Source organism: Trichomycterus rosablanca, chromosome 7 (genome assembly GCF_030014385.1).
Source record: "Trichomycterus rosablanca isolate fTriRos1 chromosome 7, fTriRos1.hap1, whole genome shotgun sequence".
In the NCBI taxonomy this organism is placed as follows: domain Eukaryota; kingdom Metazoa; phylum Chordata; class Actinopteri; order Siluriformes; family Trichomycteridae; genus Trichomycterus; species Trichomycterus rosablanca.
Window position 1 is genome coordinate 9,353,213 of NC_085994.1, and position 15,724 is coordinate 9,368,936.

Here is a 15,724-nt window from a genome sequence, read left to right on the forward strand (position 1 = left end):
TTCATGCGTAGTTCACACTACACGATTTTTGCCCTGATTTTTGCTTGCCGACTGGTCGCCGCTGGATGTGGCAGCAACTCGGGAGCAACTCGGCGTTCGCTCGGCGATCTAAACTCGGCTCTCAATCTCTCTATGTGTGAACTGCTCAACGGCTCGACTGAGGAGAGATATCTAGCATGTTGAATATCTGGATCAGTCGGTTGCGACTATAGTTTTTATCAGAATACATAAGCACACACAACATTTACAATATTTGTGAACTTATCGTCCACGCCAAACCATAATACCAACACTGTATTACAAAAAAATATTTATTAACCTCCAACTCGCTACTGAACAAAACAATCCCTGCTAGTCGCCTTGCCAAATCCACTCGGATTCATTTATTTTTCTCTTTGATTTTACGCGCAAAATAACTTTGATCGCTCGCTATTTGTTGACGTGCATTTTTGGACGTGGTTTCATTAAACCCCTTGTCACTTCTCACGTTTGTTTCATGACAAAATGTAGTTTGGGAGACCAGAGAAGCTCGCCTGCGATTCCAGTTGGTGATAGATCGTGTAACGTGTAACCCCCTATCGCCGATCAGTCGTGTAGTGTGAAAGCCACACCAACTTGAAAGACTCCCGATTACAAGAGATCCAGTCGTGTAGTGTAAACTGTACAGCGACCTGACGACTTGGAAAGTCGTGTAGTGTGAACTTGGCATTAAGATTGAAATGCATGATATCCACGTTTTCTATATAATTCTTTTACAGAAATAAAGACTTTATTTTTACAAAAATATTGCCACACATTTTCTTAATTCAGTTATTTTATAACTATTTCAAAATATTTTATTATTTCATTAATAATCAACAACAACTCTTTTAGTCAGCTTTGTTGTAACTGTTTTCCTTTGTAATCCCCCCCATACTAAGGGCCTTGTTTTCCTGCCTGTTCATTTTCTACCTTAATATCTTAATATATTCAGTAGAAAGTATTTTGTGCCATTTCAGGATTCAATATTCTCAGTATGGTTGTGCTCTTTCCTTTGGAGTACGTCAAAAATTAAATAACATTCGACCCGCAACCCCAATTATTACCTGGATGAAACGTTTAAGGGCCGCATTCAGAGTTGGGGGCTTTTAAAAATGCATAATAATACATATTCATGTAAAGACTGCTGCACCACTTACAGGAAAAAAAATTTAATATGTTTTTTAGTTAAATAGAGTTAGGATACTGTGAGACCATTTTATAGTTTTATATAGTAATGCTTCTGTTCTACACACTGGATTTTAGAATTTAGACTAAATTCTGGACTAAATTTCCAGGTGTGTGTGTATGTATGTGTGTAAGTCCACCCTCAAAGTTTGATTTATGCAGACTGAAGAATTTCTGTAAGTTTTAATCTTCGTAATAGAGGTGTTAATCTAAAGCACTGAAGAATAAGTATAAGTGATGACACTGTTTACTCGAGAGCCAAACCCAGCTTACATGAAGTTATTAAATAAATGTAAGGAATATGATATATATACTGTTACATTTCAGAATAAACTGCACTTAAATGGCATATCAAACTAAACTTAATTTGCATGGACACATTTTGTGGACACCACACAAAATCAAACAGCAGGACTGGCTTTGTCCTTAGGTTTAGCACAACTGTGTTTTGGGAAACCTTGCCCCATGCATGTCTGAGTGGAGTTCAGAAGTCCAGTGTTAAGAGTTTACATAGACTTGTATATTGGGACATGCATGTCATTGCAGTCATCAACTTTTTAATTATATTTGCAACTACGTTTAATTAATTGTTTTTTACTACATCCTTTCAAATCTTATTAGGGGTTTACTAAAAAAGCTAGTGGGTCAAATAATTTATGTGGCCCTTGGCTCTTTTTATTATAATCTGTCACTCCTGTTGGATCTTTGACTACTTTACTTTGGCAGATTGGATTGGTAGAGTTGGTAGAGCCATTTCTTTAGTACTATTTAATGCATGACTAAAATCACATGATATATTGATATATTTTTATAAATAAACATATTCCACTCTTTAGATTTGCATAATGTTAATGCTTCCATAAATGATCTGTGAGTGTTCCCATCAGTTGTTCATATTACAGGAATGTTCTAGAATGGCAGGAATAACCCCATGTAACCTATAGCAACGTAACACTTGACTGTGGACACCTGTATTCCAGTGACTTATGAATGCATGGCAAACGTTTTTGTTTCTGTTGTGTTTTCCTTTTTTTTTTCATTTTACCTTAAGGTAAAAGTTTAGGTCATGTCAGAAGTACATGTTTGTTAGTGCTGATAATTTTGGAACCTAAGGTTGTTCAGAAATGGCTTTAAGTGACTGTCCTATCTTTAGATCATTTATAATCATCTATTTAAGATCTGTAGCTTAGCTTTTTATTCCATTTTAATGCTTCTGACTGATGGGTGCAGATCAACTATCCCTATTTATACAGGTACAGAGACGTCACCAGTATTCAATCATTTCAGTAATGAACAACACATTAGCAGGTCATGCCACAAAATTAAATAATATTACAGATCTCTTTACACCAATTAATCAATTGTCTGCTTTCTAAAATCTCTCATGCACCATTTAGCTTAACTGGCTGGCACGTGTAACCCAACTCTGAATACAGCTTATAGTACGTGTGCTATCAAAAACAGGATTTTGGTGTATTGAGTGTAGTTACACCCTATGACCAAAAGTATGTAGACACCTGACCACGAGCTCCTGTCCTAAACAATACATTATTGCTAGAACAGGAAATGTGTGCCCATTAAGTCAAAAGCTGTTGAATTAGGGCCGCTCAGGTGCCGCAGCGGTAAAAACACACGCTGGAACCAGAGCTGGGATCTCGAATACATCATATTGAGTCTCAGCTCTGCCTGCCGGCTGGGCTGAGCAGCCACATGAACAACGATTGGCCTGTTGTTCATATAGGGGTGGGATATATAAAAAAAAAAAAAGCCAGATAGGGTCTCTCTCATAACTAATGCAATTACGTCGTCTGCTGGCTGATTGATGGCGCCTGCACAGAGATGGGAAAAGAGTGAGGGTGTGTCTCTCCATACACAGTGCTGATCCGCATTGCACTCGTCAAAGTGTAGGTGACAAGATATACGCATACGGCTGCTGCCCACATGTCTGAGGGGGCATGGGTTAGCTTCGTTCTCCTCAGTCAGAGCGGGGGTCAGCACTGGTGGAGAGGAAGCATGACACAATCGGGCAATTGGACGCGATAAAAAAAGCTGTTGAATTAGAAGGCCTGGTTCCTAATCTGTGTTTCACTTCTTCCCAAATATGTTCAGTCTGATTCAGGTCAGGGATCTGTGCAGACTGCTGGAGATCCTTCAGACAAAACTCAACAAACCACATCTTTATTATCTGCTGGAATAGAAAAGGGTCTTTCACAAACTGCTGCCACAAAGTTGGATTTTTATAATTGATTGTGCATAAACTGTTTTATATTATTATAGATTTTACATTATTATATTTAATATACTTTATTTTATGACACCTTTTAGAAATTGGTGTAGCTGAATCTCTAGAATTTATTCATTTGGAGTGCCTACATACGTGTGGCCATATAGTATACCTATGGTGATATGTTGATCAGTAAATTCTGATGCCTGCTACTTTTCCTAACAGAGAAATGTTAATGAGTGAAACAACTGAGTCACTACCTAAATATTCACTAGGAATTTTATTAATGACAGCCTACCACCTATAAAAAACTCAATCAATCTGCAGTTAATACTGGTACACCTTTAACATTAAGTGGTAATGCAACGTGTAAATACCAAGCTAATGTACGACATGATGGAATCCACATTAAAGACTTAACCCCATTATCTTTTGTAAAAGAATTCCCCTCTGTCAGAACCGCGTCTGTAAGGCAATGTGTGGGGCTACTTGGGAACCATCGGGCTGAAATGTAAACAAGATGTGTGAATGGGTGCAAGTTGGATGCAAGTTGTTTGTCAGTTGCCTTGTTACATCCTTGTAAAGTGTGAACCCTACAGGCCAGTGACGTACATTTCCATTCCATCATTAAAAGTAAAGATGGTGGTGGTACTAGAGCTGGTCGAGCCCTGTTTCAGGTCAGGGATGCTCTCGTAAAGATTTTCTCCCGGCAGCAGAAGAGCTTTGGCTGGCAGGTGCTGCATTTTAGGTGTATGCTGAGACTGTGTAGGTGGTGGAGGTGGCTGATGCTGAGGCTGCTGGGGTTTCTTCTTCTTGGGCCGGAGGGTTGCGCTTGCATTGAGCGGTGGCCTTTCTCGCTTCCAGCCTCCTCCAGCTTCCGCGGCTTCGTAGGACACGGCACTCTCCTCCGTGCCGATGGCTTCGTAGCAGTGCTCCTCCATTGAGCCAGGGGGCATTCTGGATATTTTTGCCTCCTGTGGTGCCCATGTTTGTGGTTTTACCACCACGTTAAAGCCACCATCGCGGTCACCACGGGCCAAGGTCCGATAGCCTCCAATCTCTCTTGGAGCTGTTGGTGACCCGGGCACGCCTCTTTTTTTCTTTCCTGGTTTGCAGACTTTAGAGTACATATCTGAGATCTGAAGAACACCACAGTATTAATATGTATATATGTATGTTAAACCAGTGAGAATTATACATTAACACTAGACAATATACAGAGAATTTTAATATGTATTAATATAATGTGATATAGATACAGTTACTCAGCCAGGGAGGAGATAGTTCTGGATACAGATTAGCACCACCACCACTCATACATTATGTTAAGCGTATTAGAAATTAAAAGTCCTAAAACACTGTAAACCCTTTAAAACCTTATAAAGCAGAAAGTATTTAAAGTAAAAGCACTCACGCACCCCAGCTGCCATGCTGTCTCCCATATGAGGGCTCAGAGGGCCTATGTGCTTGGGCTGGAACATGAAGTCATCATCTTCTGGAGGCTTCCATATGTACTCCTCTCCGTTTCCAATAAACACTGCCTCCTGAGGAAACAGTACAGAGAGAAAGCAGTCTAAACACGGGACACAAATAGTTTGTTTTTGATTAAACAATATTATGATATTATATTTGAGGAGATATACATCGATCAGCCATAACATTAAAATCACCACCTTGTTTCTACACTCACTGTCTATTTTTTCAGCTCCACTTACCATGAAGAAGCACTTTGTAGTTCTACAATTACTGACTGTAGTCCATCTGTTTCTCTACATACTTTTTTAGTAGCCTGATTTCACCCTGTTCTTCAATGGTCAGGACCCCCACAGGACCACCAGTGTGTGTAGATGTAAAGTCAGAGACGATCATCTATTGCTGCTGTTTGAGTTGGTCATCTTCTAGACCTTCATCAGTGGTCACAGGACGCTGCCTACAGGGCGCTGTTGGCTGGATATTTTTGGTTGATGGATTATTCTCAGTCCAGCAGTGACAGTGAGGTGTTTAAAAACTCCATCAGTGCTGCTGTGTCTGATCCACTCATACCAGCACAACACACACTAACACACCACCACCATGTCAGTGTCACTGCAGTGCTGAGAATGACCCACCACCCAAATAATACCTGCTCTGTGGTGGTCCTGTGGGGGTCCTGACCATTGAAAAACAGCATGAAAAGGGGCTAACAAGGCATGCAGAGAAACAGATGGACTACAGTCAGTAATTGTAGAACTACAAAGTGCTTCTATATGGTAAGTGGAGCTGATAAAATGGACAGTGAGTGTAGAAACAAGGTGGTGATTTTAATGTTATGGCTGTATCAGTATACTGTATATATATTTTTATATCATGTTTCAGTTAGGGTGGCAAATGGGCTTGGCGGGTTGCACTGTTTTCTCACAACAAAACAAGAATGTCCTTGGGTTCCATTCCCAGGTGGAGCGGCCTGGGTCCTTTCGGATTAGGGTCTGTGTGTTCTGCCCATGTCCACATGGGTTTCCTCCGGGACTTTTCTCCCACAGTCCAAAGAAAAGCAGTCAGGTTAATTAGAGCTACTAAAATGTGTGAGTGTGTCTGTGTTTGACCTGTAATGGACTGGCAACCTCTCCAGGGATAAGTGGCGGTAAAACAGACAGTGAATGAATGTTTCAAGTATTGGCTCTCATTTTTCTAACTAAAATATATTTTATTTCATTCTTGGTCTTTAATGTGTTGTCATATGTGTCTTTTCCTTTATGTACAAAACGTTTTTAAATTTTATAAACCTTTTAATAATAACTGTAGATTGTGAAATCTCTAAATTCGTTGTAAATAGGCATAAAATTGTGTTCAACAGAAATGTTCAAACATAAAAAATAGAGACGTGTCAGAAATACACCAATAATGTAAGTAACATACAAGAACTTGGCAATGCTACATTTTATCTTCATTTATTTATCCTCAGTTTTTACCCACTAGTCTCCAGTATAACATGACCAAGAGGTTAAGGCTGCCAGAAGCTTCTTGAGAAATACATGAGCACAGTTAATGCATGATAAGCTGTGTCTTGTGTAATCTTATTGGGCAGATCACCACACTTTGAGGAGGATGCTAACTGCCCTTGTCCACCTCACATTCACAATAGATTGTCCATCATCGCATAATTGATGGAGAGACCGGAATGTAATTCTTTTTACTTAGAGCTCGGCCAGTAATCTCCCAGCTCTCGATCACAGATGGTTTATGCATTGTCAGGAATCATTTCCAGTCAACCTCATATTTCAGCCATCCAAAACATGCAGACATACAACGATCAGCCATAACATTAAAACCACCTCCTTGTTTCTACATTCACTGTCAATGTTATCAGCTCCACTTACCATATAGAAGCACTTTGGAGTTCTACAACTACTGACTGTAGTCCATCTGTTTCTCTGCATGCTTTGTTAGCCCCCTTTCATGCTGTTCTTCAATGGTCAGGACCCCCACAGGACCACTACAGAGCAGGTATTATTTAGGTGGTGGGTCATTCTCAGCACTGCAGTAACACTGACATGGTGGTGGTGTGTTAGTGTGTGTTGTGAGTGGATCATGGTATTTACTCCATCAGTGCTGCTGTGTCTGATCCACTCATACCAGTACAACACACACTAACTGCAGTGCTGAGAATCACCCACCACCTAAATAATACCTGCTCTGTGGTGGTCCTGTGGGGGTCCTGACCATTGAAGAACAGGGTGAAAGCAGTCTAAAAAGGTATGTAGAGAAACAGATAGACTACAGTCAGTAATTGTAGAACAACAAAGTGCTTCTATATGGTAAGTGAGTGTAGAAACAAGGAGGTGGTTTTAATGTTATGGCTGATCAGTGTATATGCATCATACTTAACAGTCTCTAAATAAATAATGTATGCACATTTTCGCATTGTTTAATGTTTTACCCCATGGAAGTTTATTCTGCTTGCATTTAAATGTAGTTTTCCTGAATAAATTAGTACACTGATGATTATTTTAAAGTACTTTGTCATTATAGTTGAAAGACCAGTTTGCTAAACGTGTCCTCTACTGGAGTGGTAAGGTCAATGTGATGCAGCTGGCTTTCTTCCTGCTGACTGACTGGCTCATCTATAACCACTTAGTGAATCTAATGGCATAAATCTTAATGAGTTTCCACAACCTGCCAGTGATAAGAAGGGGAACAACAGCCTCCCACTAGCTTTGCATTTTCCGCTTCATAAAGTAAAAGTAAAGTAAGCATCTTTGTGTTTTAGCCTAACCTTTCTATTTTTAACAATTCATACAGTGAAGGGAATCTGGTTTTTTTTAATACACCCTAATGCCAAGTTCACACTACACGACTTTCTGATTTGCCGGGTCGCTGTACAGTTCACACTACACAACTGTATCTCTTGCACTCGGGAGCCTTTTCAGTCGGTGTATATTTCACACCACTTTCTCACGACTGATCGGTGATCTATCACCAAGCTTCTCGGGTCTCCCAAATATCGTTTTGTCACGAAAACAAACACGAGAAGTGACTTAATGATAGGAGGAGAGGGGCTTAATGATACCATGTCCAAAAATGCACGTCAACAAGTAGCGAGCGATCAAAGTTTGTGCACATAAAAACAAAGAGAAAAAACTAATGAATCTTAGTGGATTTTGCTTGGATTGTTCTATAGTGAGTTGGAGGTTAATAAATATTTTTGCAATGCAAAGGTCAGAAATACTGTAAAACGTGTGTGTGCCGGTGTATTATGATATAAACTGTATTAAGCCCCTGTACAGCCACACTCCTCCCCTGCGTTTCTCCTCACGCTGTATCTTGTGTTCTCATTGGCTGTTCGACATAGCACTCATTGCCAGTTGTGCAACTCAGATTGAGATATTTAAATGTTAGAAATCTCGATCCAGTCCGATATATATATGTGTGTGTATATATATATATACAGTGGGGTCAAAAAGTATTTAGTCAGCCACTGATTGTGCAGGTTCTCCTACTTAGAAAGATGAGAGAGGTCTGTAATTTTCATCATAGGTACACTTCAACTATGAGAGACAAAATGAGAAAAAAAAATCCAGGAAATCACATTGTAGGATTTTTTAAGAATTTATTTGTAAATGATGGTGGAAAATAAGTATTTGGTCAATAACAAACAAGCAAGATTTCTGGCTCTCACAGACCTGTAACTTCTTCTTTAAGAAGCTCTTCTGTCCTCCACTCGTTACCTGTATTAATGGCACCTGTTTGACATCGTTATCTGTATAAAAGACACCTGTCCACAGCCTCAAACAGTCAGACTCCAAACTCAACCATGGCCAAGACCAAAGAGCTGTGGAAGGACACCAAGAAGAAAATTGTCGACCTGCACCAGGCTGGGAAGAGTGAATCTACAATAGGCAAGCAGGTTGGTGTGAATAAATCAACTGTGGGAACAATTGTAAGAAAATGGAAGACATACAAGACCATTGATAATCTCCCTTGGGGTCAAGATCTCATCCCGTGGGGTCAAAATAATCATGAGAACGGTGAGCAAAAATCCCAGAACTACATGGAGGGACCCGATGAATGACCTGCAGAGAGCTGGGACCAAAGTACCAAGGCTACCAAATCAAATCCTGCAGTGCCAGGCGTGTCCCCCTGCTTAAGCCTGCTTAATGTCCAGGCCCGTCTGAAGTTTGCCAGAGAGCTTATGGATGATCCAGAAGAGGATTGGGAGAATATCATGTGGTCAGATTAAACCAAAATGGAACTTTTTGGTAAAAACTCAACTCGTCGTGTTTGGAGGAAGAAGAATGCTGAGTAAACACCATACCTACTGTGAAGCATGGGGGTGGAAACATCATGCTTTGGGGCTGTTTTCTGCAAAGGGGACAGGACGACTGATCCGTGTTAAGAGAAGAATGAACGGGGCCATGTATCGTGAGATTTTAAGCCAAAACCTCCTTCCATCAGTGAGAGCATTGAAGATGGAACGTGGCTGGGTCTTCCAGCATGACAATGATCCCAAGCACACCGCTCGGGCAACGAAGGAGTGGCTCCGTAAAAAGCATTTCAAGGTCCTGGAGCGGCCTAGCCAGTCTCCAGACCTCAACCCCATAGAAAATTTGTGGAGTCCGTGTTGCCCAGCAACAGCCCCAAAACATCACTGCTCTAGAGGAGATCTGCATGGAGGAATGGGCCAAAATACCAGCTACAGTGTGTGCAAACCTGGTGAAGACTTGCAGGAAACGTTTGACCTCTGTCATTGCCAACAAAGGTCATGTTACAAAGTATTGAGTTGAACTTTTGTTATGGACCAAATACTTATTTTCCACCATAATTTACAAATACATTCTTTAAAAATCCTACAATGTGATTTCCTGGATTTTTTTTTCTCATTTTGTCTCTCATAGTTGAAGTGTACCTATGATGAAAATTACAGACCTCTCTCATCTTTCTAAGTAGAAGAACCTGCACAATCAGTGGCTGACTAAATACTATATATATATATAATTTTTTTTTTTAACTGTGTATAGGACTCAATTCTGTAATACAGGCATAACTAATTGTACATGTCACTGTGTAACTATTACAACACAATGCATTTTAATCAGCGTTCTGCTTCATGCACTTTTTAGACGCTTCCTTGATGAACCTCACATTTAAGAAACAGCTTTAACTAAAAATTTACTAAATAACATTTTGAAATATATTTGATTGTTGTTGCTCCTTGTTTACTGTAGAGTTAGTTCATGCAATTTTATTCTTTCTTGGATGTTTATTGACGGAGAACAAAGAAATACTATAAAACAAGAAAATAAATAAGTGATCATCCAGTATAAAACTAACATGACCACGGCGGTGTACAACGTCCAGTACAGAAATCACTTCCCCATATTGTTTAATTTTTTTGCAGATAGAGCATATACAGTATATGCACGTTGAATATACAAAAACAAAAGTCAGAACAACAGGGGACGCATTGTGCATTTACTTTCGGTTGAACGATAGAAAATGTTGATTTCGGAAAATTTAAATACGACCCGTTTTTCAATTTCTGTTTGTCTGTTATTTGAAACGAAACTGAAAACTGAAACTTTTTTAAATTTTTGGATTTGAAGTAAAAACACGAATGACCAAAGGTACACGGAATGCTTTGCTTGCGTTGCGCTTGGGGGGGCAGTGAGAAAATGCAATATTTTTTCCAGGGACGTCCAGCATTTTTCAACAAGACAATGTAAAACCACATGCTGCACACAATACAAAGTGACAGGCCTGAAATGCAGGAATGGATGTTTTTTAATAAATGAAATTAAGTTGACCAGACAAAACATGAAATATCTCAGGTTCATCCTGTCTGCAATCAAATAAAAGTCAAAGTAAATGTAAGAAACTCTGTTTTTTTATTATTTGCATTTTCCATGCTGTCCCAACTTTTTCTGATTTGGGGTTGTACTAAAAGTGCAGTCATTTCCCCTTTGTTTTGCATTGTTCAACAATCTGTTTTACTCTTTGCAGTCACGTTAAACTATAAGTCTGGATTTTTAAGGCAAGCTAAGTAACATTCTCCGTGTGTCCATGCAGTCTCTAGTTTCCCATCACATGAATCTGAATGAAGGCTATTACACCCTGACTGCGAGTTATTGCATCATAATGTCAAAGAGCTTCTGTGTATCTCAGCAGGAATGTCAGAAGTGGAACAAACTAGTGTCAGGACTTTTTATTAAAGCTTGTAATTATCAAGCAGCAGTGCAGATTATCATCCCTTCTTATGCCAGTAATTTAGAAGAGTCTTGTGCATCCACAATAACTTTAGAGTCTCCCTGAACTCAAAACATAATACTTTGTTAATTTGCAAGAAATTCTAATTGTATACCCTTGTTAAAAAAGAAAAAAAATTAAACTGTGAGAAAACTATTTACTAAAACATCAGAAGGCAGCACATGTTACTCCAAATCATGCAGATTTACTTCAGGATTAATGTTGTCTTCACTGAATTTTCTCATGTCATGAGAACTAAAACGAATAGCATGAATTTATTAAGGGTTTAAGGTGCAGGAACAGTTCACACCATTCCTAATGATAAACTGTCTTAGTCCTAAATTTCTCCCCTAATTTAGTCGTATCCAATTACCCTGATTGCGTTACGCTTCACCTCTACCGATACAACCCTCCACTGCTGACTGAGGGGCTTCGCAACTGACACATCTTTTCACCTGCACGAGGCGAGTTCATATGTGGATCAACCTTGTGTATGAAAAGCCACACCCTGATCAGCATTACTCCTCAACTCTGCGCAGGCGCCATCAATCAGCCAGCAGAGGTCGTAATTGCACCAGTTATGAGGAACCCTGGTTTGGCTTTTCCCACTCTCTGAACAACAGCCAATCGTTGTTCATGTAGCCATCCAGCCCAGCCAGATGGTAGAGCTGAGATTCAATACGATGTACTCGAAATACCAGCTCTGGTGCGCTATTGTGTTCCATCGCTGCGCCACCTGAGCGGCTAGCATATATTTATTTAAAAAAAAAAGAGAATTCAGTTAATGAAGTGAATACAGACAGTGCTTTGTTCTGTTGTTATTAGCTTTTCACATATTGTCCCTACATTTCTATATGGTTTTTTAGATTAAGTACACACATTTAAGTCTTCCTAACTACCCTAAATATACTAATAATTTGCAAATTAAAATTGTGCTAAAATAATTCAACTATTTTTGAAATTATTACTCAGCAGATGTACAGAAAACATTTATAAGCATAACTTTAAATGTATTTATTGTACTTAACAGGGCTAACTATTTTAAGCATACTTAGTAACACTGTATAATTTACAGCTATCTCCAGTATTAAGGGCACCTTTGTTACAGATATAAAGCCTTTGTAGTTAATTAGCTTAATTCTATTCGTGAAATGTATTCTTAAGAAAAGAAAATGTCTCACAATTACATGCATTTCTAGAGATTTTTTTAAAATAATTTTTAAATGTATGTTTTACTCAAGTGTTTCCTGACTCAACTGAATTTTCTGCGATGTCCTGTTATACTAGGGAGTAAATATAGGGCGGTAAATTGTAGACTACACAAATAAAATAGGACAAAAGTGCTTTGACCTTTGGCTAGAGAAATGACTTATATGCTCGAAAATGCACTGTAAGGGCCTTGCAGGTGTGGACAAAGCCCTTGATTGATTGGCACCCTCTTAAGGGTATTCCTGCCTGGAACCCGGTGAGTCCTTGTGAAACTAGATCATGAACTTTACCCGGATAAAGCAGCTGATAAAAATAAAGTTCAAGCCGCTCGGGTGGTGCAGCGGTAAAACAAGCTAGCACACCAGAGCTGGGATTTTGAACACATCGTTTCGAATCTCAGCTCTGCCATCGGGCTGGGCTGGGCGGCTACATGGAACAACAAATGGCTGTTGTTCACACAGTGTGGGAAAGCCGGACCAGGGCTCCTCGTAACTGATGCAGCTACGACCTCGGCTGGCTGATTGATGGCGGGGAATAATGCGTTGACCAGGGTGTGGTTCTCCGTACACAAAGCTGATCCACATATAAACGCGCCTCGTGCAGATGAAAAGGAGGGGGGGCGTGTGTCAGTTGCGGCGCTCCTCAGTCAGCAGTGGAGGGTATGAAAAGTTCAATGAAAATGTGCATGGCGACTGAACTTGCATTCTCTTCTAGGCATTTTATTAAAGCTCCGATTTTAAACCAGTTAGCATTAAGTTAGTTGACCTGTTATTTTGGGATGACAGGAGAACATGCGATGTTTTAAAACTTATTTGTGCATGTTCGTGTATATTTATAAATCTCATAATAAAATGAAAGTAAAATAGTATATGTTGGTACCTTTGGGAAAAAAGGCAAGTTGAAGGCCTCTACATTCTTGCGTGGCAACTTCATACTGTGCGGGTGTGGTGGGGGTGGAGCTGGATGACTAGGTGGGGCATGTCGAATCTCTCCACCGCTGTGCCGCTGAGCCTGCCCGAGGCCCTCGTCTGTCTCAGTGCCGTTGTCCCTTTTCTGGGCAGCTTTCTCCACTTTGCGCACTTTTCTGATGCATGCATACTCGGCTGTTTCTTGAGGCTGTGGAGGAGGGTTCATGACCGGGGGAAGAGTCTCAGGCTCGGGAATCCCGCCATCCAGGCTGTCCCCATCTGGATCAGGTGGAGCCGGGGTATTGGCGGGCACGGCTGGTGGGGCCGGGGTGTCCGTCTCCCCAGCCCGCCCTCTGAGCGCAGCCTCGGGACAGCGTGTGGGGGACGGTCGGCGCCCCACCTCTGCATATGTGTGCTCTCCGTCCTCTCCTGCAGGCATCTGGGTCCCCTGGCGACCCTGTGAGTTTCGCAGATCTGAATTAGAGCGCCGGCTTGGCAGCAAAAGGAGATCCATGCTGGCCGGACGGTTCTTCTTTGACGATTCTGAAGATTTAACATGGATCATTTTAATGCTGTGTAATTTAAAGTGAGCGGTATATAAAGAAGGAACTAGACTTTGTGGGCTAAACTGCAGAGGCAAAGGTGGCACATACGGCGCCAACCCTCACTGAGTGAAAACAAATCTACGGGTGGCACCACTACAAAAGAAAAGAGAAAAGGATCGTTCCCCAAAATGAAACTTATACCCCGATTCTACATCCGAATTTGAGGCACTCTGGTGACCTCTGTAATGCTATCAAGCAGTGCGAGAAGCGAATGTACATACTTTTGCCATTGCAGTTGAGTCTGTTCATCTCATGGAGCTTGGTGTCTGACTTACTGATGGAGCGTAGCTTGGACTGTCGCAATATACTCTAAAAATACAGAGAAAAACATCAACACAATGCACAACCAAATTCAGCATGTGAGATTACAATAAGGCACAATTTACATTATAGCATTAAGCTTCTTTGACAGATGAGCTTGTGTCTGCATTATATTAGCCCTATAGACCAACTTACAAGTGGTTTCTCCAAATTCAACACAAAATGCCCCTTGTAATGAGTTATTAAAACTCTTCATGACGAGTGTCTTTAGTACTTAGTACATCACTCTTTTGCTGATATGTCCTGCTGCAAATACAGAAAGCATAGACAGAAACCAGCTTCTGGCAGCATTCCTTAGGAATTTTAGCTCATTCATTAATGGGCAATGACCTCCAGTTCACCAATATTTTATGTTTACGTGCTGTTCTATGGGGTTCAAGTCAGGCAACTGTGATGGTCATTCCAGAATTTTCCAGGACTTTCTCTGAAACCAAGCTTAGCTGGACTTTAAGGTATGCTTGGGCTTAGTGCCGTGGCCATGCAATTAAGCATTTGGGGGGATCCTAACATTATGCAGGAATGTGTTTTTATAATATCCACAGGTTCCAATTTTGTTTAATCGCTTCACAGACCAGTATCCCAAAACTTCTGTGGGTTATGTACAGTAGACCCTTGACTACTGGTTCCAAAGGGCTGTTCTTAAGTCAAAATGTTCGTACGTTAAACCTATTTTTCCCATAAGAAATAATGTAAATAGAATTAATCCGTGCCAGACCTCCCAAACCACCCCCTTACCTAACCTCTCTAATGTCTTAAATGCTCTTTTTTGTTAGAAATACAAGTATATTGTCCCTTAAATCTTGAATGATAGAATAGACATTACTGTAATAAACTAATAAACAACAATACACAGTAGTACTGTACATACAACACACACCACATTTCAGTATAGTGCGTGTGCTTTACTATACACCATAATACATTTCCTTCTTTTTTTATAAAATGTATCTACCAGAAACAACAATAACTCTCATATTTCTCTATTATTTCTTTCTTTATTTCAATAGTGTTGTATTTTGTAGGTGTAATTGCACGAAAGAAAGAATAGTTAACTGAGCCGAATTCCTTCTTCTCTCTCACTCACTGTCCCCTCTGTCTGATACACAGTGACAGCTACTGGCAGGAGTAATTATACAACAACATATGTAATAGATTTGTACATTTTCTGAACACTATGCTTTCTTTGCACATTCATTGGGGCCATTTTAGTATAGAATTTTACAAAATATAAAGAAAACACCGGAAAAACACAGTCCGCTGTCCGAATGATCGCTCACTGTATATACTGTATATATATATATATAGAGAGAGAGAGAGAGACGCTCTGTGTCAACTTGTTCGTGACGTCACGTGTTTCGCGAATTTCTGTTCGTAATCCGAAATTTGTTTGTGCGTTAAGTTGAAAAAGATCGTTCGTAACCCGAAATGTTTGTATGGTAAACCGTTCGTAACTCAAGGGTCTACTGTATATGGTGTTTTTGGGTCAGCAGAGGTGTAAGTCTTGGAGTTCGGGCATGGAGACTTTCAGCATT

The 15,724-nt window shown here is 40.2% G+C and overlaps 1 protein-coding gene across 1 annotated transcript in view; it reads right to left on the bottom strand.

Annotated features, from left to right (window-relative positions):
- Positions 1-3,747: 3,747 nt before the first annotated feature.
- si:dkey-70p6.1 (uncharacterized protein LOC570575 homolog) overlaps positions 3,748-15,724 on the bottom strand; it is a 45,061-nt gene continuing 33,084 nt past the window's right edge. The window contains exons 4-7 of the mRNA XM_062998332.1: positions 14,147-14,180; positions 13,238-13,809; positions 4,849-4,974; positions 3,748-4,569 (exon numbers count right to left, since the gene is read on the bottom strand). Of these exons, the coding sequence (XP_062854402.1) occupies positions 4,024-4,569; positions 4,849-4,974; positions 13,238-13,809; positions 14,147-14,180 (1,278 nt within the window). The 3' untranslated portion in view covers positions 3,748-4,023. The remainder of the gene's footprint in view (positions 4,570-4,848; positions 4,975-13,237; positions 13,810-14,146; positions 14,181-15,724) is intronic.